The sequence below is a fragment of the Octopus bimaculoides genome, chromosome 7 (assembly GCF_046866305.1).
Source record: "Octopus bimaculoides isolate indiv1 chromosome 7, ASM4686630v1, whole genome shotgun sequence".
Taxonomy (NCBI): Eukaryota; Metazoa; Mollusca; class Cephalopoda; order Octopoda; family Octopodidae; genus Octopus; species Octopus bimaculoides.
This window is the reverse complement of record NC_142934.1, coordinates 49,722,444-49,747,715: the sequence shown is the minus strand read 5'-3', so window position 1 is coordinate 49,747,715 and position 25,272 is coordinate 49,722,444. Positions and strand designations below refer to the sequence as shown.

Genomic DNA, 25,272 nt, shown 5'->3' with positions numbered 1-25,272 from the left:
TAAGTATGGACAAAACGGCTTCTCGCAGAATAATATACAATTATTCTCTCAACCTTCATTAGAGCATATTTTTACATAATTATTAAAAGTAACATTAACAATGAATTCTAATTTTGCGCAAGGTCAGCAATTTCAGACGAGGATTTTAGTGGATTACATCGACCCCACTGTTCAACTGGTACTTATTTTATCGACCCAAATAGGGACGAAATGTAAAGTTGACATGAGCCAAATTTGAACTTAGAACATAAAGCCGGACAGAATATCACTAAGCATTTTGCCCTGCATGTTAATGCTCTACCAGCTCGCTGCCTTGACAATTAACATTAATATTACTATTTCTTTTGCTGTGTCGTTTCTTAGATGCTAGACAATGCGTGTGTTAAAATATCACTGACCTTTGTATGCCTCTATTGGAGTACATTTTGTTTGAAAGCCTAGGTCCCGGTCTTTGATTTTAGGATAACGTTCTTATCACCTACCTGTCGTACAGGGCTTTCAATAGACCTTGGGTGGTTTTTCAAACTAAATCAAATATCTTTAGTAGAACGCAGAAGATTATAAATAAAGAATATACAATTGTTACTTCGGAAAATATCTTTGGTATTGGTTGAGGATATATTTGAAATTATTTTTTCTGTTTACTCAGCGTAGAAGAATATGACCCATGACTTGCTTTATGGTACACGAAGGACCACTTGAACATTAATAGAAGAGCTTTTGCTGCAGCAGAGTTCAGCGCATGTATAAATGCTTGCAAAAATGTGGACATCTCCGAAAACAACAACAAAAAAGAAGGGATCGTGTGAAAGCAGGCAACTGATTACATTTACCTGCACAATTTTACTTTACCCAACGTTAGTTATGTTTTATCTCGAGCCTATGACACGACGGCTTTGCAAATGAGCCCTACAATTTCACTAAACTCTTAACTACAGGCATATCTGCGTCTGGAAGGACACCACTGACAACTACAAAGGTTTCGTTTGAAAGTATGCCTCTTGTCTTCACATAAATGAAGCAAAAGCAAGTGTCACAATGATACTTTATTGAATGATAGTGGAAGGGTGTCTCATTACGCAATCGATACAGTGGGAAGAAAGGTAAGGAATTATTTTCAGCGTTTATTTTCTGTTAGAGACGTATAAAAGTTTATGAATATCATATTTGTATCAAAAATATTGCTCCAAAGTAAGTAAAATAGTTCAGTCAGTAAATAATACTAGGCAGGGTTATTAGATCTACGTCGACTCTATTATCGATAACTACTATTTCAAAAGCAAAAAGCATTCAGGCTCATGATACAATATAAATGCTCGTTCCTGAACATTGAAATTAAAACAAATTCTCCCTTGCAAGGTCGACCGTCTTCACTCACACACACTAAATAATAAAGAAACAACAAAAGATGAAAACGCACTATACTTTTAAAAACGTTGCAGTCACAACACAATCTGTGTTGAATTTGAACAAATCTAGGTTTATAGAATAGATTATTTCTTAAAATCAAGGAATAATACTAAACAAGGTAAGACTGAAGAAACCTATGCTTCAATACCCGTGCCATACGGCAGATTATTTAATTATTAATGGGTCTCTTTGACAATGAAGGTTCAAACTATTGATATTTACGATCTAGTACTTGGTGAGATAGCTAATATGTGTAACTATAATACAAATACATACATTGGATAATATATATGGCAGTAAATAAGTTCGGTTTCTATAAAGCAGTCTCACTAAGTCATTAAGCTAGATGCATGGGGCAACTTTAACGATAGCAATTAAAACGATACTGGTTAAATATTGGAATCATGCAAGTAATTGGTAGACTTTGAATTGAAAGTTGAAACCAAATTAACAGCATATTTTATTAAGCGGAACCTACTGTGTATACTAAACATCCGATGAAGCGGCGCCAAGTAAGGAAATTACATTTATATGTATTATCTAATATGATAGTTGGTATCTCGCGTTTTCAATCCATTCTGCAAAATATATTTCAATTTACAATCTGCAGCCATTCGTGTTGGCCGTCATATTTTCTGACAATTCTACATAAATCAATCATTTTATCTATGATTTATGACCCAGTAAATAAACGAACATTTTATTTTATCAAACTCATCTCATTTTCGGTTTTATTAACAACAATTCGGCCTCCCAACACATTCTGTAGCTCAGACAGCAAAAATTATGAGTAGTTTAATGGAGTAGGATACCATCATGATTCAAGTAAATTAGAAATTTTATTTTAAGCATCTTTGGAAATGTTATTGATTTTAGATAACAACTAAAACTATATTACTATTACCAATATTAAGCAACATTTAAAGATTTATTTCGTTGTTATTCGAGCGAAGACAATGTATTTGTGTGGTATTTATATTAGACACAGATACACACACTCATATATATGTGCGCCCGGAGTATATAAATCTATAGCATATAACACACGCACATATCGAAACTCGTATAGCGGTGATATGCCTTTGGTTAGGTTCTGTGAACGTAAACATACCTCAGCACCCTCCATATGACTTATGAGGGACCGTACCCTCCCCTTCTGCCGTGAGGTAGATTACTGGAACTTTGACTATGATAACCAGACCAAAGATGAACATGTAGTGGTTTCCCGTGCCTTCTTCATGCAAGTTGAATTAGAACGCAGAAAGTCGGAAGATATACGTTAAAGCATTTCTACTGATGGCATGACGGTTTTGCCACTCTCCCTCATCCCTACAGAACATTGTGATATGAAGTACAGTACCCTAACCACTAGGCCACGTGCTTTGGTCATAAACACGCGCATGCGCACAAACAAGTCTTTACATATATAAGTTTAAAATTCGAGTTGGCTGAGACATCAAGTTAGTTCCATAATCTGGTTGAATAAACCGATAGGTAAAAAATACATAGAAATGAAGAAGATAAATAAAATGCATAAGTTTATGAGGCAAGGAGGAGACAATCGGGATCTTTTTTTAAAACGGGGGCCACATTTTTCATTAACGAAACACTTTGAAACTTGGAACACTGGTAGAATGTGTCATATAAAACATCTTTTTCTCTTAGTCTTCTTTAAAAAAAAAGAAATCCATAACTTATTCCATGTTAAAGTTGTCGTATTTCTGTAATTTCAACCAATCACTGACGTCCATTCAGCCGATATACATTAAGTGCCGACTACATAAACAAACGATTCTGAAACAATTAACCCTAACCCTAACCCTAGGGTTAGGGTTAGGGTTAGGGTTAAAGCAAATTTAAAAGGAAAAAAGCAAATAAAACGAAGGTATGGAGATTAAATACGCTTTACATCGCTTAATCAGCCAAAGGAGTAAATATAAACAACTGAATATTTGTCAGTGATTGGTTGAAATTATCGAAATAAGACAATTTTTTTACATGAAATATATTCGAATACAAAAATATTTTTCTGTTCTATAACACAAAATAGATAAGTATACGAAATTTGAAAATCTTTCCGTACCAAAAACACTACGTAAAACATTAATGAAAAATGTGGCCCCCGTTTTAAAATAGATCCGACAATCGAACAAATAATAATACATTATAACAAAAGACACGTAGCGTCGAATTCGGGGAAATATGAAACGAAAATACTACAATAGCAATGCAAAAATATGTACAATAAATATACTCCAATGGGGAAAAAAAAAACAGATGAGGTCCAGTGTTTTAGGTTAGACCATTATAAAAAATGCAAAAATGATAAAAGATATGAAAGGGAATGGAAAAGAAATAATACTAAATTTGCATTGAGATATCAGATTTAAATTACAAAATGCATATTTTGTTGGTCGTTAATTCAATTTTGTGGATTTGGGAGAAGAAAATGCAGGTCATTAATGTGCCTAAGAATGAGATTTACAGCTCTGTTCTGCATTCATTCAAAATAGACATATAGAACAGCATTACTCCATTGTTACCGTTGAAAGAGTATCCATACAGTTATCCCCATTTTGTTTCCAAATATGTGACCGTATCATTTAGAAATGCATGCAATATGGGCACCGAATGAGCAAGCAAGGTGTTATCTGAATACTCAATCTTCAAACTCTGAAAGATTCTACAATTTTCTGATATTATGATTAACTATTTCAAAGGCATTTCAAATTGCCTCAAACTGGGTGTTATCTTTGCACGTTGTAAAGCCCCATTCGCTTCTGCTCCACTCAGGATATTTCTAGTTAGCAATACTGATACTCAAGGATTTGAGTTTTATTTAACACAATTGAATTTCATTGTCAACGTTTTAACTGAGGACATTTACCGACAAGTAATTCTGCATAACCATGCGAAAACTGAAATCAAGGTACATGATATCCACCCATCTCATATAGCACATAATTCTATAAATAAGACAGTCATATTTCAACAGCATTATTGCATCTGGCAAAGAAAATTTCAAATGAGTTTCGATATTCGTCTCAAGCAAGTGTGTACTGCTATATATATATATATTATGAACTTTGACAATTTTTTACTTACATAGAAAATATTTCTCGGTTTGTCATTAATTTTGGGGATTTTGCAACGGTTAATAAACTGCTATTGCGTGGTCTCTCGTAATTATGAGAAGCGTTAATTAACTCGGTTTCTTGAGAGTATAGCGAAGGGCATCGAATTTTGGATGGATGTGGCACCGCTTCGCTTTTCTTCTTGTTATCTGATATACGCGAATCAGTAACATATCAAAACACTGTTAAATATTATCTTCACGTCGGAGCGATCGTTAAACAAGTTATTACTGGCCTGTCACCAGGTGCTCTACGGGCATGTTTTTTTTCTACAGCCCTAAGGACTTTCAGCAGGGGATGAACTGTAGTAAATCGGAATACGATTCGAAGTGGGTAAACAAATATATATATATATATATATATATATATAGTTTTTGACTTATTTATTCCCTCGAAGCGTGAGGCATTAATACACAGTTAATGCCCTTTATATATAAGTATTTATATTTATGATGAAATGATGAATTTTTTTCATTACGAAAATTTTTCGTTATTTTTTTCATTTTGATGTTTTTTCACGCTGACTACTTGATAAATTCTTATAAAGAATGTATCCTATATTATATTATATATATATATATATAAAATGATCACAAAGTATCTAGACGGTTAATATTTTTCCAAGATAATTTGTTTTGTTTTTTATATCAATTGAATTAAACACAGGAAGTTGATTTAGAACATCACATCCACTTCAGTGCTTCGGGTAAAAATGACTTTATTTGTTAACTAGGGTATTTGGAATGTGTGGCCTTGACCAAATCAATTTTTAGCAGTGGTATTATTTTTCCTTCCTGCTCAATATTGTTTAGACACACATACATGCACACCCAACCATTTATGTATGTATATGACTATACACACGAACAAAAATGAAATTATTTTTAGGGACAGCTAAATGCAAAAGTGCATATGTGTGTGTGTGTGTGTGTGTGTGTGTGTGTGTATGTGTGAGAAATTCAAATAAACAAGGAATATAGGAGATCGACACAGTTTTTATGATTACAGACAATTATACTGAATATTAAATTTAAATATGTCAGACAAATGTTCTTGCTGGATTGATATCTCCCAATGAAGTTTACGTTTGCATGCAGCTTGTTCATTTGGCTAAGACTCTATACAACGTTATTCAATGCCACTATTATAGATTGACGCGAACTGCAGTTTGAGTGTATAGAGAGTATTACATCTGGTAGGGGCGATAGATTTTGAGTGCAAAGAATGAGAGAAGAATATTTAGAAACCTGAGATGGCTATAAAATCAGTTATGAGATTGACCCTATTATGACTCTAAGGTTTGAATTTCGAATCATTAATGCTAAATCCTAAACTAGGTCAAATTATATTGCATCCACTCGACTTAAGCGAAATAAGAAGGAATAAGTTTCAGTGATAAATTTATGCATTAAAGGCTCACTATGTCAAATATAATATAGCAATATAAGATATGCAGAATTTACTTGTAAGGCCAGGTTATTGTACAAAATATGTTGGAATACTTCAGCTTTAAGTGAATGCTTGTATATGAATATGTAGATGCATCGTTGCTTACAAAGAAGGGTGAAGGCAATCGAAGAATTTGTCTGTGCATGTGTGTGTGCGCTGCACCCATTTGTGTGCGTGTGAACGTGTTTGTGTACGTGTGTGTGTATGTGTATGTGTATGTGTGTATGTATGTGCGTTTGTGTGTACATTCGCATACTTGCTTGTATGTGTGTTTGTGTGCTTGTGAGTGTGTGTGTATTGGGCAGCCGTAACCTCTTTCAGGGTTTGCCCTTTTGTTCAAGGTCATTTTAGTCTCAGATTTGCTGAGATTTGCTTGTCATTCCATAAAGATGTATGGGTATAGTTTCTTATGTGAGGAGGGAAGGTGGGGCGGTGATATTATGTGTGTGTATGTATGTTTGTGTATTTGTGTGTGTGTGCGCGTGTGATCGTGTGCAGTGTGTGTGCCTGCATGTGGTGTGTGGGTCCACTGCATGTGTTTATGTGGCCAAGTCAGTTTTCTGAGTGAGTGTAAATGGTTCCATGTGTGTGAATGTGTGAATGTTTACCTCCGTATGTCGATTTAAGTGTGTATGTCTGTGTGTGTGTGTGTGTGTGTGTTCGCACATTTGTTCGCGTGCTGTGTAACTGGTTCTTTTTATAGGGAAGTGTTTGCATGTATGTCTGTGTGCGTGCGTTTTCATGTGTACGCCTATTTGTTACCGCGTACACGCTCGTGTGTATGCGCGTTTGTAAGCGTGTGTATTTGTCTTTATGCGTGCATTTGCGCGTGAAAATATCTTTGATTTTGTATTGTATGTATCTCTTTTTCTTCTTCTTCTTCTCCTTCGTCGTTTTCTTCTTCTTCTTCTTCTCCTCCTCCTCCTCCTTCTTCGTCGTCTTCTTATCATCATCATCATCATCATCCTTCTTCTTCTTCTTCTTCTTCTTCTTCTTCTTCTTCTTCTTCTTCTTCTTCTTCTTCTTCTCCTCCTCCTCCTTCTTCGTCTTCTTATCATCATCATCATCATCATTATCATTCTTCTTCTTCTTCTCCTCCTCCTCCTCTTCCTTCGATTTCTTCGTCTTATCATCATCATTATTATTATTATTATTATTATTCTTATTATTATTATTATTATTATTCTCCTCCTCCTCCTCTTCCTCCTTCTTCGTCTTCTTATCATCATCATCATCATCATCATTATCATTATTATTATTATTCTTCTTATTATTCTTCTAATTATTATTCTTCTTATTCTTCTTATTATTCTTCTTCTTATTCTTCTTCTTCTTCTTCTTATTATTATTATTATTATTATTCTTATTATTATTATTATTTGCAAGGCGGTGAACTGGCAGAATCGTTAGCACACTGGATGAAATGCTTAGCTGTATTTCGCCCGCCGCTGCGTCCTGAATTCAAATTCTACCGAGGTCGAATTTGCCTTTCATCCTTTCGGGGTCGATAAACTAAGAACCAGTGAATCACTGGGATCGATATAATCAACTAACCCTCTCCCTCCAAGTTTCAGGCCTTGTGCCTATAATAGAAATGAGGATTATTATTATTGACATAATGATCTTTTCAAGACTCAAGTTTTGTTTGAACACATGAATTCTCGTCAAGAATCTTGCAAAGCAAACATTTCCGTATTTATCTTTTCCTAAATAATGATTTTTCAAAGCAAAAACTTCCGTATATATTTTTTCTTAAATAACACTTGCTATGTCCTCCATATTAAAAATGTTTGCCTCATTGTTGTGCCTGAATTAGAATTCAATTTCAAAATTTTCTGAGGCTATATATATCTGATGATTAGAAAATATGTTTTCCTATACAACGATTGAATGAATATGGTCTCTTATATTGATGCGTTTCCAGATATCGTCAAGGAGTAACCTGGTAGGTAAAAATGTCACTACATTTTGATCGGATCGATAAGATTGTGTTAGTATAAATACTACAGAAAAAAATTAAATAAAACGGTGACAAGCATTTTCCAAGCCATGAGCTTATGGATCCAGTTTTGCGAATATCTTGGACACGATGTCTGCCAGATGATCACCCACTTTTGCATGCTGAGTGAACTCGAGCAGCAACAAATGAAATGCAATGCACGAATTGCTAAGGTACCCACCTACACGATATAGTTGTTACAAATATGTGCGTATATATCAATATAACGTAAAAGATTTTCTCACCTTCCCGAGCGTCAAACTAATATACCTGCTTGTTGTTTGTACACCTATCTTCGTCTTTTGACAAACACACGCACACAGGCATTGGAGTGGCTGTGTGGTGAGAATACTGCTTCCTAACTTCGTGGTTCTGGATTGGGCAAGTACCGAACAAAACCTTGTGAGTGGATTTGGAAACGGAAATTGAAAGAAGCTCGTATATGTGTGTGTGTGCGTGTGTGCGTGTGTCTGAGTTTGTCCCACCATCACCGCATGCCAACTGGTGCTGGTGTGTTTATGAACCCCTAACCTAACGTTTCGGCAAAAGAGGCCGATAAAATAAGTACCTGGCTTTAAAAAATATGTACTGGGGTCGATACATCTGACTAAACACTCTCCAAGGCGGTGCACTAGAATGACCGCAGTATAATGACTGAGAAAAGTAAAATAAAAAAGTTATATATAGGTGTGTGTGTGTGTGTGTGTGTGTGTGTGTGTGTGTGTGTGTGTGTGTGTGTGTGTGTGTGTGCGCGTGTTGCGTTCTGCAGCAGAAAACTATTTCATGTTTCTCCAGCTCACTCAGCTGTAGAAATGAGTTGCATCGTCACAGCTGTATCAGCTTTTGCCTTTCCCTTGCATAACATCGATGATGTGGTGAGGGGAGGCTGCTGGTCTTCCATATGCAACCTTGCCTGAGCTTGTGATAACCCATGGTCTAGGTGCAAACCCATGGTCATTCATGACCGCAGGTAGTCTTTACTCTTGCCCTATATATATATATATATATATATATATATATATATATATATATTTCTATAAAAAAGCTTTCCCCTTATAATATGCTTCTAAGTTAGCTATCACTCCTTGATCTATTGGATGGGGCAAAGAAGTTTTATTCTTCAGAATACTTTCTACTCTCATATTATCAGAATGGTCATCTAATTTTGATGGGTCATTCAGTGCATTTTCTAATAGAACCAATGCTTCGTTGTACCTTTCTCCGTCAGGACAGAAAACGTTTGAAAACTACTCTTTGTAAGTGCTCTTACTTATCCATGCCTTCTTATTTGAACGCCAAATTAGAGGTAGATTAAAATTTGTCTACCTCTTGAAATCCTTCGAATTTTGGGATTGATGACTATATCACCATCGGCATTTCCTCCGAAAAGAAAACTCGAACGATTTTTTGGAATCTTTAAATCCTGGTTTTGATTTTTCTTCTCAAGAAAAAAAAAAAAGTTGCAGCTGACATACGCTACCTGGAAGCTGCATTCTCAACATTATGTTCTCGCTCTGTTGTGTAGATGCAATCACTATCTTCAACTGCTCACGATAATTAGTAGCAGCCACTGTATCAACTTTCGGACTTATATCAATCATATTTATGTGCCCCTTAGGTGGTAACAATTCAAAACGAATTACTCCTTTGCAATCCCATTAGATAGAGAGAATAACCATTTTCCCATGGAGTTCCCTTCTCGGTTGTGGTTGAGCGTTTTCCCTTCTACCAAGCCACTGTTTACGACGTTTAACATTTCGATAGAAGATCCAGTTTTCGTTATCAGTCACAATTCTATCCAAAAAAGGGTGAAATGAGTTCGCGATAATGGAGAGAAGAGCAGATGTCAACTTGGGATTTGAAGTTGCTTTCGGACAATTCATGAGTTTAGGAACGATTTCAAGTTGTTGAAGATGACGATGAACAGTTGTATGTTTTGAACTAAGCGTTATTGCCAACGCAGGATTCTCTTCCAGTAATGCCTTAAGGTGCTTATCATTAAACGCAACTGGACGTCCTGAAATCTCAACTTCTGAATTTTGCAAACCATCTTCTGCGTGTGTTTCGAATCGCTTAGGTATTTCTTAAGTCATTAGGTGTTTACAAAAGTTAATGACTTATAACGCCTAATAACTTGTGAACATCCAATTATTAAAGTGCAAAAGTCATCAGAAAAATCATATTCATTTTGTTTAATATATATATATCTATATCTATATCTATCTATCTATCTATCTATCTATCTATATATATATATATATATATATATATATATATATATATATATATATATATATATATATATATATATATATATATATATATACTTTCCCCAATAAATTTACCTCAGGTTAGCCCGTATAAGACAGCAGCTCATAGATGTTCCAGGCTTTACGTTCTTGTACCTTTCTCAGGCATATTACATTTAAAATTACATATTATATTATGCAATATATATTTGTTTGTATTAGTCCGTAGCAACAGAATTAGAAGTTATTTCTCACAGATGAAAGCACTACTTTGACGCTCCCTTTTGGCTCGTTCAGGTAGTTTGTGTGTGTGTCGTTCTGAAAATGCATGCTAGTTGCTTAGATAAAAGCAATGGCAGATTAAAATTAGCCTTTCGTGAATGCATCTATTTACATGTTGTGTCGGAATGTATTAATAGTAAAGTATTTTCTTTCTGCATAAAGCATTAATTTTATGTTATATATTTGTGTGCTGGGATGGTGTTTGTGTGCTGATATGTTTGCATAATTACATATTATTTGTTTGCCAGTAGTGAAATAAATCTGCTTTAAAGTACCGAATGATAAAAGTAGGAGAGATGTATCAAAATCACATTTCCGGGGTAGACGGGAAATGGAATGAAATCTATAAAAGCTATACCAAAATTGGAAGTCAAGTTATATAAACAATGATTCATAAATAGAAGAAGTACGACTTCAATTGTTTCAAATTCGCACCTCAAAGATAGTTCATAATTTTCTATGTTGTTATATATGAGTCGGCTGAGTTACCTATACGCGTTGTTTATTCGCGTACATTTCCATTGTGCTTCTACTCTTTTCACACATTTTGTTAATCTAAACTTTTACATGTGATACGCCTGCATGCATGCAGAAAAATATCATTACTATAAGAACGATAATCTTTCAGTGGGTCTCGGAGAAAAGCAAATTTAAATTGCATGTAAGCTTGTAGACATATCTATAAAATTAAGTCACTTATATTAGTAAAACATCTTACAAAAATGTTTAGTACTAAACGAGTAACAAATACTGGCGTTATAGTTAGCTTAATTCATGAGAAGTTGTGTTCGATGAAACAAGGAGAATATCATATACGTGGATAATATATATGCATGCTATACGCTCAGACATATATATACGTAGAGACTCAGGCGTGGGTGTGAGCTACGATGCAGGATTCCCTTTCATGTAGTCAGAGGTTCAGTATTGCAACACAAGACCTTAGGATAGTGTCTTATGCCATAGTCCAGTTCAAGTAAAATCTTCCTCAGTCACAGAAACCGAACGATGAAACTGCGAGATGATATAGAGACAGTTGCTCTTATATTATTTCAGTTGTCGTACGTCGGCTGGAAGCGCTAATCGGTAGCTAACCGTAAGTAACTTACGAGGTGGGAGCGCTAAGCAGGAATGTGTATAAGTACAATGTTATTATCAGTACGAATATGCCAGTGGCATGGTCGAATTCGTAAACAAGCCATTCACTGTGTTTTGTCGTGGAGAAAATTTCTCTCTGTAGACAAATGGTGTACATACACCTAAATTGGCTCGCAGCGCCATCTATGCACACTATTAGATGAAAGCATTTCTGAATGGTTATTTCTTCTTTAGTCAAATGTTATTACACATCACTGCGTGGCGCTTCCACCTCGTAAGACATACAACGAATGGAATAACATAAGAGAGATTGTCCCTCATATCAGCTCGCAGCGCCACAGTTCGGTTTCTGTGACTGAAGAAAAGATACCAACTCTGAGTTACTTGCATCTCTCAGTCTGGATTGGTAGCGCTTCGAGCTGATTTAGAGGTATTTTTACACCACTTGTCGACAGCAAGACATTTTTTACCATGACGAAACATAGTGAATGGCTTGTTCGGTATATTCAAACTGGTAGTAACATTGCATTTATACCCATCAATGCTTGCCACTTCTACCTCGTAGTTTACTGATATTTGTCTTACAGGTGGCAATGATTTTAGCTGTATGAAGAATCCTTCCGTGAACACTACTTCTAATATGTATTTTGCAGCATAACAAATGTGTGTGTGTGAGTGTGTGTTTGTGCGTGTGTTAATATTTGGTCTTATGTTCAGTTATAATAAAACTAAATTTACATTTATCAGATGACAGCTCATAGTGGCCGAATTAAAATATCCTTATGACAAATTTCAGTATATTACCGCGGATAAAAATTCTTTCTTATGGCAAAAGATATAAAAAGACATTATCTGCTTGGTGTTGCCCTCTTTCAGATTCTTAGACGGAACGTTTCTAGCTTTTTAACCGTCATCAATGGGAAATAACGGCTAAAGAACTAGAAACGCTGCTCCAGTGATCTGATTAAGGCAACTCTGCGCAGATGTGGTGATTTAACACCTTTAGCCATATGAGAAAATTTTTGTTTAGGTTTTGAAATAAGTCACAGACATAGTTTAACTAAATTCAGGTCTGCATATGCCTAAAGACTGCTTGCTGCTGATACTGGCGAATTTCTCCCCACCTGGTTATCTAATAGTGCTACTGTGTCAATGTTGTTGACTGTATTTTAGTTCAATATACGGCTTAAGTCTGCCTAGAGTAAACTCGATTCGATATTTCGCATTAGTACGGTTAAAGAACTAGAAATGATGCGTTCGGGAATCTGAGAGAGGGCATCACACGGAAGATATAGTATTTCCAACTTTTACCATTAGAAAGAATTTTTGCCCCACACTAACTGCAGTGAATTTGTATTTAGAATTCACTAATATATTTTGACTAACATAATTCGTATATACATAAGTATAGATACATACATGCGTGTGTATGTATATACATAAATTGCTCTTTTTGATTATGTATATATATATATTCTCCCATATATATAATGTACGTATGTGTGATATAGATAGATAAATAGACTACTACATAACGCATGGTACAAATATTTCCTGATATGGAACTTAATATGTAGAGTGAATACAAATACTTATTATCAGAGCATCTTTGGTCATTAAGTTAGAATTAACTATGTCAGACAGACATTAAACCAACGTGGCATCGTTTCCAGTTTATTTTACTTTAAGCTGCTGATTGTGTTTTATTGAGGAAACATTGTACATCGGGAACTGTTTTATATTTTCACGAGAAAGAATGGACTAAAATAACAACAGCTTTCTTTGATACATGGAACTTACGTGATAATAAAGCCAACAGACATTCCAGTATACATGCTTAACCATTAATCCACCATCGTCTGTACGAGTTTACTATTGCCTCGTTAGTGAAACATTTTCTTGTACGTAGATATTTCTATTACTTCGGAATTATGTTGTACTGATGCATATGTAAATCAATATTTACGATATAATAAAGAAATAAATTGAGAGAAAATAAAATAAAACTAGAAGATGGTCTAGTTTCTTCACTAGAGGAAAGAAACCAATGTTATTAACAGAAGACTAGCCATCGATTGACATAAACATTAACAGCTGGTGGCATCATATTTAAAAAAATCTGAAATTAGCTAGAAAACTACATTAACTCATCTACTTAATGATGATGTAAGTGCTAAAACAATCACTAGTTCTATGTTCGTATGAGGCTCAATGCATAGTCAGGAAACTGAGTAAATACGTCACAAATGAAAAGCAAACCATAAATACGCAACAGAGCAGTATTATATTGATCCAGATCTTTTCTAATACAGATGTTACATCGTAAATGCACTATTCATACTCAATCTGATCAAACGCTGATGCTGCGGCACATATCATTTCCTAGCAAATTATGATAAATACTGATCAAATTTGCTATTTTTATACTGTTACTGTCATATTTACATGAGTATGCAGCTGAGGTATTTTGCCTCAAATTCATATGACCTCGGGCGTATCCTCTGTCCCTCCTATAATAGTAGGTCAGAATCAACCAAAGCATTGTGTAAAAAACTGAAAATTCCCAAGCACACGGTAAATTTATCAATCCTGTTTAACTGCAGTACCCCTTGCATTTGCAACAGGTGTATCGTGGTTTCTCCTCAAAGTTATTGAAAATTTTCCGTGCTACACTTTCTACTCTGTTTCATTCATAGAAAGGGGACTAGCTGTATTTTCTTTTCCGAAAAAGTCCTGACGGAATCCAACAAAACGAATTTGTCGTTACGAAAGAATATCTTTTAAAATATGGTTACAAAAAATATCCATATTCATAAGCACTTTCAACTCTCTCCTCTCTCCTCTTGTTTCTGCTGTTGCATCCACTTTCACAACTTTTAGTCTCAACGCTACTTTCAGTTCTTTCTCAACACAGGTTGCTTTTATATCCGTTAAAATTGTATTGTTCAAACGGAATGTTAAACGTGTCTTTTTCCCCACTAACAGAAGGCCTACAATGCCTGTAACTCCATATATATGTATGTATATATATAAATATATATATATATATATATATATATATATATATATATATATATATATATATATATATATAATATTAAATTTATTATTCTTAACTACACATCGTCATATAATTTGATTCATATCTTGGAATTATAGTATAATATATTCTTTTATTTTTTCTGTCATTTGATTGCAGCAATGCTGGAGCACTGTTCTGAGTCGAAGAAATCGATCCCAGGACTTATTCTTTGTAAGCCTAGTACTTATTCTATCGGTTCATTTGCCGAACCGCTTATTACGGGGGCGTAAACACATCAACATCGGTTTTCAAGAGTGATGGGGGACAAACACAAATACACAGACATACACACACACACACACACACATACACACACACACACACACACACACACACATACATACATATATATATATATATATATATATATATATATATATATATATATATATATATATATATATATATATATATATATATATATATATTACGACGGGCTTCTTTCAGTTTCCGTCTACCAAATCCACTCACAAGACTTCGATCGGCCTGAGGCTGTAGTAGACGGCACTTGCCCAAGTTGCCATGTGTCTGGTAAGCAAGCTACTTACCCCACAGCCACATCTGTATAATATATTAACTTGTTAGATATTGAATATCATTTGAGCAAGCATATAGCTTTTTCTCAACATTTTCCCAATAATTAAGTTCTATTATAATAGATCTCTTAATAATAGAACATATAAAACATAAATTGATTATAACGTGCAATATTCTGTGTATCAATGAGTTTAAAGTTTTAATAAATTGTATATTGATAACAGTACACAGTAAAAGTATATCATTCTCAGAACTTTCGAATTGCCCTATTCTTTTTACATTTCAGTAATAAGAGTTATGCAAAACATTTAATAATTTCGTACTCTACCTTAATTTTGTTTATTACAATATGTTTCAAATTCGGATCAAACAACATATATTTGGGCTGGATGTCAATTGGAGATTGTTGTTTTCCTTCACTGCACATTTTCCACTCAGGATTCAGTAGACCCCAGTATCTTGGACCTAAAAATATATAAACATAAAATCATTAGTCCTTAAACACATTATATCTTAACTATATTTGGACGACTGTAATTTATCTTACTCTACAATTCGCTTCATCTTTCCAGAGTATGACATTTCAGAAGATTTTCATTTATCCTTACTTATTTTATTATATTATATTTTATTTCATTTTATTTTGTTTTATTTATTTTAATCCCTTTTTTTTTCGCTATGATCTTAACTCACTTTCTCTTAGGAAAAATAGCATGTTTTTCATTCTCATGCTTTTAAATGCACTTTTTTCTCAATATCACTTTTATCAAACGTATATTCAATTACTGTAAGATGATAACTGCCTGATAAATCTTATTTTCTTATAAGGGAACTGATAACTGTATTTTCAAACTTCAGTCTTTTTAAATAGGTTTGCACTTTCTCCACTATAAGCATAAGGATCTCCTTCAGTTGCTATCAGAAGTGATAACTATTTTAGAATATTCATAGATAATATATACTTGTATATTCACATTAGGCATCTGAAACATTTCCGTACAGAAAACATTTATATTGTTTTATTCACTACTTTGAAAAAAACAAACATGTCTTATAGCTTTATCAAATCTACGCTTGACGACTGTAAACAATAATATAAATTAAATTGCATATGTGGTATAAGTGAAATAATGAAAATATGCATTCATCTGAATAAAGATGAAATTGATAATATATATCATTGGTAAAAATGGCACATCAGTAAATTATTTGTTGCTTGGAAGAATCAAAACCCAAAATTTGTACTTATAAATGAAATCATGTTTAACAAATTATCCTCAATTAATGACGATAATTGAGAAAAATCACCGATGAACAATACATTCGAAGAAAGTGATTGTATATAGTATTTACTTCATTGCTATTTTAAAGCTAATGGAGAAAAAAATAGTTCTATATATGTAATATATCGTACTCCTCTGGGAGAAATTATAATATATTTTACTACTAATTATCTTATTGGTTTCACTGATTATATCGTGTACCATGTATATAATTTAGTTAATGCAACACGATAAGTGATGTATTTCATTCATCTGGGAAGTGATGTATTTCATTTGTCATTAAATTCGTAAATGGCTAATAGTATATGTTTGGTCTCCTGGTAAAATTTAATGGAATGATTTATACAAATGATTGCAATAACACAAATTGGAAAATCAGTTTCAATGAATAACAAGATTTAAACATGCAGAAATAATTTGTAAAGTTATTTCGAAAGAATTTAGATCGATATCATTATTTTACGAGTGCTCATGATACTATTAATGCTGGTTAAATTTATAAAATATTGTTTATTATAATAAATTGGAGGAATGATCATGCAAGGTCAACAAGTGTAGATGAAATAATTGGCAGGCCAGTAACCTGTTCGTAAATAAGTTTAGATGGAGGGAAATTTCGAATGAACACTTGCAAATTTTTTTCTTTTTGTAAATCCAGTTCATTGTATAATTTGAAAGCGAATATATATATATATATATATATATATATATATATATATATTTCTTCATTTCTTCATAGATACATTCACAAACACACACATACACCAACATATCAATATTATATATATGTATACATGTATAGTTATATATATATATTTATGTATATATATATATATATATATATATATATATATATATATATATATATATATATATATATATATATATATATATATATATATATATACATATATATATATATATATGTGTGTGTGTGTGTGTGTGTGTGTGTGTGTATGCGTTTGTATATGTTTGTGTTTATGTGTGTGTGTGTGTGTGTGTGTGTGTATAGTCTGCATAATCCGACACGTCACTTCTAAACCATAATTATTGCATCGTATTAAATATTCCAAGACATGAGCAAAACTAAAATTGCTCCTCTGATTTTCAAGCTTAATATATTCCGATGAATCCAATAGATGTTTGAGTAGTATTGACATTTGTGTACACAGTTATTAAGAAGAGATATTTGAATATAAACTTGTCATGTAAATTTATGTGTGTGTGTGTGTGTGTGTGTGTGTGTGTGTGTGTGTGTGTGTGTGTGTGTATGTGTGTGTGTGTGTGTGTGTGTGTGTGTGCTTTATATTAACACCGTATCTTTTGTATTTAATGCGCATTTCAATATTTTAACAAAATTTATTTGAAACATTTCATACCCAGTGGATGGAAAATACTTGTAATATATGAGTTATCATAAGCATTTTGTTGTATATGTAATAACTTAATGTTTTATTGCCGCATTCAAGTTTCCAATGTTATAATTTATGATGTCAAGAGATTTCACGGTAAGCTTTTGTTTATACAATTGCTACAGAAATATTTTGAGACTCACTCCAATAATTTATTGTAAACTTATTGGTTTATTATTTAGGTGTAAAGATAACTAACTGAATTTCCCCGAGTATATTAGTCATATTAATTATATTTTTATCGTAAATGTAATGAGTCGAGCAGTTAATCTCGGCAGAATTGAACTCAAAATCTGGAGGACAGAAGCGAATTCTTTATAAGTGGTATTCAGTTCCGAACTGAAGATTCCACTAAGTGATTTTCTGCAACCAAAATCTAATTTTCACATTGTTTCATATGGTGTCATGTTTTGGCAGTATAGTGTATCAGATTTCGAGCTTGAATGTAGCTGAAAAAAATATGTAATTCTATTGTACAAGACATTTCATTCCTAGTACTTATATAATTACTCCTAATTATCTATTTAGTTCTATATTGAGTGTTCAAACACAATACTTGAATAATTATTGTGAATACAAAAAAAAATATTTGAGTATTTTAAGGCAATGTGTCATCTAGGACATAGTTAGGTATAGGCATAATAATATAAAACAATATTTCTGCTTAACTACCATTGTGATTGAAATGCGAATTATTTAAGGGTGGAAAGATAAGTGATATAAGCAATTATTAATAATGAAAAGCGTACTCTTATGCATTTAAACTGAAGAATGACTACAAATAGAGAATACTGTTTTATATATGCTTATATTAGAAACCCTTAGGGTTCTCCTCTTAACAGTTATGATTCTGCGCATATTTTATCATAATCTTGTCAAAACAGACAATCACACATTTGCAAATGACATTATTCTCCTTAGCTCTTTCGTATTCAAACCCATTCAAAGTGAATGTAGCCTAAATTTTTATTATCTATCATTTGATACGTTACATGGGTTTATAATACCTTAGTATTCTGTCGTCGATTATACTGGGTGATCGAGGAATGGAAATAGTAAGTTTGAATCCAAGTGTGATTGTTCAATATAAATATTACATTATAGGGAAAACTTTCTGAGTTAATCCAACTGTGAAATAAGTGAAAGTAATATTGGCGATAAACTATTGCACACACACGCACAAACACATATGCATACATACATACATACATACATACATACATACATATACACATACTTATACACATACATGTAAATATACATACTGACAAACAACTGCAAAAAGCTATTAAAAACATTTAATTATGCAAGTTTTGACGATAATCGTAAGTACAGGTATGTAGAAGTGGTTAGTGATGGTGAATATAACAGATGTGAATATAACTTTTGATGCTATAGAATGTTTCTCAGTAAGATAGAATTTAATGACATTTGCCAACATAGTGATAGTAGTCTTACAGAATATATCATTGTTGCAGATGAGATTGTTTTTTCCTCAATAAACGTCAATCAGTTACTTATTAATCTACATTTTACAAGAAATTTAAGGCAAAGATTCCTATAAATAGGTTTTCAGAACAAGACTTGAAAAATGGATAAAAATCAGCAGAAACAAAGATCTAGAAATACTACTCACATTCAAAATTCTATCAAAATACGTATTTTTGTAGATATATAAAAATCAACAACTGCACAATTGCATAAAGTGATTATGCATTCATTCAGCTGTATTATTCATTTCAGCTTTCTCTGTACTTTACTACAAAGAATTATTTTTTATGAAATATGAATTTTCTTTCCTTGTTTGTTAGAATATTAAACGAAGTTACATATCACCGAGAATATTATTTAATAAACATGATAGTACCAGCTGTTTGACATATCTCATTCAAAGAATTTGAAAAGTTAACTAAATGCAAGGACCTAGAGACAGAAATTGTTATAACGCATGGTTAAATAAAAGTCTTCAAACCAACCTGGAAAATTAAATGTACCCGATGTCTAGAAGATTGCACTAACCTCAATAGCCCATCACTTGAGAAAATTTTTATCGTTACAATATAGTTACTAAACTTAGCTTCTATAAGTGAAATTTCTGCAGGAAGTGTAATAGATAACGACGTAAATTGGACTGGAACCAGCGTTGGTGCCGCTCCCGGCAAGTACAGAATTAACCAATCAGCAGAATTTGTCAAGTGCAGAATCTGTGGTGAAATTGTAGAGACAGACCAGCATATTTTAAGCAAATTCAGTTAAATCGCCCAGAATGAGTACAAGAGAGGGCAAGACAATTTCAGCAGAGTGACTGACTGGGAACTATGTAACAAGTTAGAACTGAAGAGAGAGAACAGTATGAACATGAATCAAAGGATGTGTTAGAAAATGGTAGTGCTATGATTCCTCCTGACTCCATGATCCAGTGTGATCATATAACTGAACATTGAAAGCATAGACACAGCTTGCCCTTGAAACAGCAGAGTCGTCGAAAACAGAGAAAAGCTGGTGTGATATGAAGCCCTCAGGGGAGAAATCCAAACGCTACGGCTAACGGAAACATGTATATTGTACCAATAATTATCGATGCCTTAGGCTCAGGAAGCAGAGAAAAAAATTATTTGGAAACGATAGAAATAAAAAAGAGGAAAACAACCAGAAAACACCCATAAATATAATTATGCAGCAAAACTATATTTATGTGTGTGTCAGATAAAAGAAGCGAAGTGAGAGTATATATTTATTTCATCTGCAGATAACGGTGTTAGTTACATAATTCACGCAACAAACTCTGTCCCACATGTATAAATATACATATAAATATATAGACACCTCCATAAATATAAATTTGCTGCATAATTATATTTATGGGGGTTTTCCTTATTTCTATATTTCCCCAATTATTCAAAATTTTCTTTGCATTTTATACGTCTTCTCAACTATTTCGATTCCTAGATTTCCAAAAAGACAGTGAGATTCCCTCCTAATCTTAGCCCCAGTTTTTCTCGATAGCTGGGCACCCGCCGCGCAGCTTAATGTAGGCTTTGTTTGATTTTTTTTAAAATCCTTATTCTTACTAGACATATGCATACACACACAAATACACACATACATACATGTAAGCGTGCATGCGCAATGGCTCAGTGGTTAGGGCAGCGGACTCGCGGTCATAGGATCGCGGTTTCGATTCCCAGATCGGGCGTTGTGAGTGTTTATTGAGGGAAAACACCTAAAGCTTCACGAGGCTCCGGCAGGGGATGGTGGCGAACCCTGCTGTACCCTTTCACCACAACTTTCTCTCACTCTTCCTGTTTCTGTTGTGCCTGTAATTCAAAGGGTCAGCCTTTTCACACTGTGTCACGCTGAATATCCTCGAGAACTATGTTAAGGGTACACGTGTCTGTGGAGTGCTCAGCCACTTGCACGTTAATTTCACGAGCAGGCTGTTCCGTTGATCGGATCGACTGGAACCCGCGACGTCGTAAGCGATGGAGTGGCAACACACACATATAAACACACACACGCACACATAGAAATTTGTTGAGTTTTAGTGTTTTCCTCAAATCCTTCATAGCTTCTCAGATACATTCAGATTTCTAAAGCTTTCTATTTAATAGTTACATAATTGATTCCAGACACGTAAACGTGGGGTGTAACTTTATTCTAGGACTGTTTATTTTTCTCATAAAAAAGGTGTAAAATCAATATTTGATAAGTGTTTGAAGAAATTTAGACACAAGTGTACATTCATTCAAACAAACATGTACAAACACACTTATATGCATGAATGTGTGTCTATATGTGTGTGTATAAGTATGTATTGTTATATTTCGGGATGTTCATTTTAGGAAGCAAAATATACACACGCACTATATATTTGTTCTTCACTAGTTTATTATTTTTCTTTCTTTATCTGACATCTATTGTCTAGAAATCTTTCGTCACACATCCGTGACCTTGTGAGTGACACTTTCCACTGAAGAGATTGCTACCAAATCGATGTGTTAACTTCTATCTACCAATATTGAGGACTTCATAGTTGAAGTGAGAAAAACAGCAATAGAAATTTCAACAATTATACGAAGATGATATAATGAATTCATTCTCTAAAGAAATACAGACGTTCCCCAGGAAAAATGATGTTTCTTTCTTCCAAAGAATGAAAGCACGCTTCAGAAATTAGTTCACAATATATATACATACACATAGACAAGCAGAATGACAGACAGACACACACACACACACACACATACACGGCGAGCTGGCAGAACCGTTAGCACACCGGGCGAAATGCTTAGCGGTATTTCGTCTGCCCGCTACGTTCTGAGTTCAAATTCCGCCGAGGTCGACTTTACCTTTCATCCTTTCGGGATAGATTAAATAAGTACCAGTTACGCACTGGGGTCGATATAATCGATTTAATCCGTTTGTCTGTCCTTGTTTGTCCCCTCTGTGTGTAGCCCCTTGTGGGTAGTAAAAAAAATAACACACACACACACACACACACACACACACACACACACACGCACACGAACTGGCATTCCGTCGGTTTCAGTTCTTGTACTAATTGATCCGATCAACTGAACAGCCTCTTTATGAAGCTAACTTGCAAATGGCCGAGCACTCTACACTGACTATTACTCATAGCGTAGTTAATAGTTGGATTCTGCGTGATACACAGCGTAAGAGTACTGGCCCTTTTAAGTTAAAGGGACAGGTCACAAACTCACACAACAAGAAAAAATTACGAACGCTCACATGCACACAAACATACAAAAACACACACAGACACAGACACAAACATGCATACAAGCTCACACACACATTCGACCAGCAAAGCCATTGAACTCAGTTGAAAGAGAATTGGATTTTCGGGTAGGATGTGGTGGAGAGATATTATGCACAATTTTGATTGATTAAATTTGGGCCAAAACTTCGAAGTCATTGTCAATAATACTCTTTTTAATAATAAATTTGTACTGTGCCGAAAGTAGTGTGTAATGCTTCAGTTCAATGTTAAATTGCTTTCATTATAACACAAAAAACAAACATTAATGTATGTATTGATGCACATAAATATGTATATATTGTACATAAGTGTATTAAATTCTAATTTTCTTCGTGCAACCAAACCTCTGTGTGCGTCTGTGCATTTATGTAGATATATAAATGTATACATATATATGTGAGTGTGTTTGTGTGAGTGTGTGCGGGGTTGATTATATATGTGCATATATTTCCACATTTATATATATATATATAAATACACACACACACACACACACACACATAATATACAAAGCAATTAACATAGAGCGGAACAGCTCATCGAGAAACTCCAAGCTCCTGCATATCGAAAGCATAAAAGCAATGCATTACAGTCTGATTATAGTTCGTTATATCAACTAAGTGTATCTAACATTTAAATATATTTCGATAGTTCTGATTCATCCTGTGTTGTGCATATCATATAAATTATCTACCAATACCGTATAGTCTATAAACAGACTTGTCTGTGTCACGAGGAAGATCACTTTGCAACCAAGTAGTTTCGGGTTCAGACTTGCAAGGCCCCGCTTCCAAAATTCACTTGTCCGCCACGAAAAATATTTTTCCAGTACTCTTTTGACCACGTCTACGGAATTCCTATGTTTTCGGTCCAAATGATTTTGAAGACTGCGGATTAAATGATAATAAGACGGAGCAACGTCTGGCGAATGTGGTGAATGAAACATCGTTTCCCATTGAAACTACTTCAGCCTTTGGAATATCATCCTCACTGTATGTGGCCAAGCATTATCCTGATGGAAGAGCACCTTTCATCTTGAAACCAAATATGGTTGTTTTTCTCCTAGTGCTGACTTGAATGACTGGTTGAATGACGAAATTCAAGCTCTCTGCTAGTTCCTCAACAGTTACGATGAGATTTTGTTCCACCATGGGTTGAAGGAAATCCTTGTCGGGTTCCACAGATCTTTCAGGACAAGGTTCATCTTCTAGGCTCTAGTTTCCGGGTCTGAACTTATAGAATCACTACTGACACTGGACTACGCTTATTGTCCGATCCCCATATACTACATTAATATTTTTCGCACTTTCCGCTGCGGTCTTGCCGTTATTGAACTCATGAGGCAAAATGTCGTAGATGTTTCCTTGTCACTTCCATAGTAAATTTGGAACAATAATCGTTAAAATCGAATTGCAGTCTTGGTAACTTGCGCTTAGGATAGTTACAAGGTAAAATTACGACCTGCGTTTATAGCAAGTTGATGGAGGTAGATTATCCCGTCCTCCTCCGACATTTAGTTGATGGAATTAAAATAACTACATTATTTATGGGATGACCCCATATATATATATATATATATATATATATATATATATATATATATATATATATATATATATATATATATATATATATATATATATATATATATATATATATATATATATATATATATATATATATATATATATATATATATATATATATATATATATATATATATATATATATATATATATATATATATATATATATATATATATATATATATATATATATATATATATATGGCGTTGGTTTCTTTTCACACCTGTTCTTAATTATTCTGTAAAAGCGAACGATAGAATAATATACCAATAAGTAATGCAAACTAAGAAACCTCTTCCAAATATACATTCCGGCATAATCTCTTCAATTTACACAGCTATTAGCCTCTTCGAGCAAACAAAACAATACGGTAAGGTAACTAACTCTCTCTTACAGCATATCCTTCTATCTTTCTACACCTTCTTCCATCTTTCATCTAGTTGTATATTTATATCAAACATTTATAACACAGTTTGTCCACAGCTTACCCACAGGTTTGATATTTACTTATACTTAGTTGAAATGTGTGAAAATAGCGTCAATTAACCCTACGTCCCTTCTTCCTACGAACATAATTTCCTCTGGTTAATTGCGCTCCATACTACGTTGTTTAAGCGAAGCATTTCATTTCATGATGCTCTCACCTGCTCAACAAAAATGAGTACCAGCTGACTGCTGCTACAGGACTCTTTTCCTCTCCAGGTATCACAATTCGAATGTTCCATTGGGTAAAGAGGATCGAAAGATCACAACTGCACAGGCACAATTATGGAACACATGGTGTTACCTTCCAGGTCAAACTGATTTGCAAGTGACATATTTTCTCTTTTCTATTACTTTGTACCATGTGGTGTTGGTTTTTAGACCCAGTCTATAACACGTTGGGCTAGTGACTTCTACTATAGGACCTAACCGAGCAAAGACTCGTGATTGGATTTGGTAGACGGAAATGGAAAGAAGCGTATTT

General features: G+C 33.9%; 1 protein-coding gene across 1 annotated transcript in view; it reads right to left on the bottom strand.

Moving 5' to 3' along the window:
* Positions 1–25,272, bottom strand: part of LOC106870179 (carbonic anhydrase-related protein 10) — a 1,185,504-nt gene that overhangs the window by 450,825 nt on the left and 709,407 nt on the right. The window contains exon 4 of the mRNA XM_089355291.1: positions 15,569–15,705. Coding sequence (XP_089211417.1) covers positions 15,569–15,705 — 137 coding nt within the window. The remainder of the gene's footprint in view (positions 1–15,568; positions 15,706–25,272) is intronic.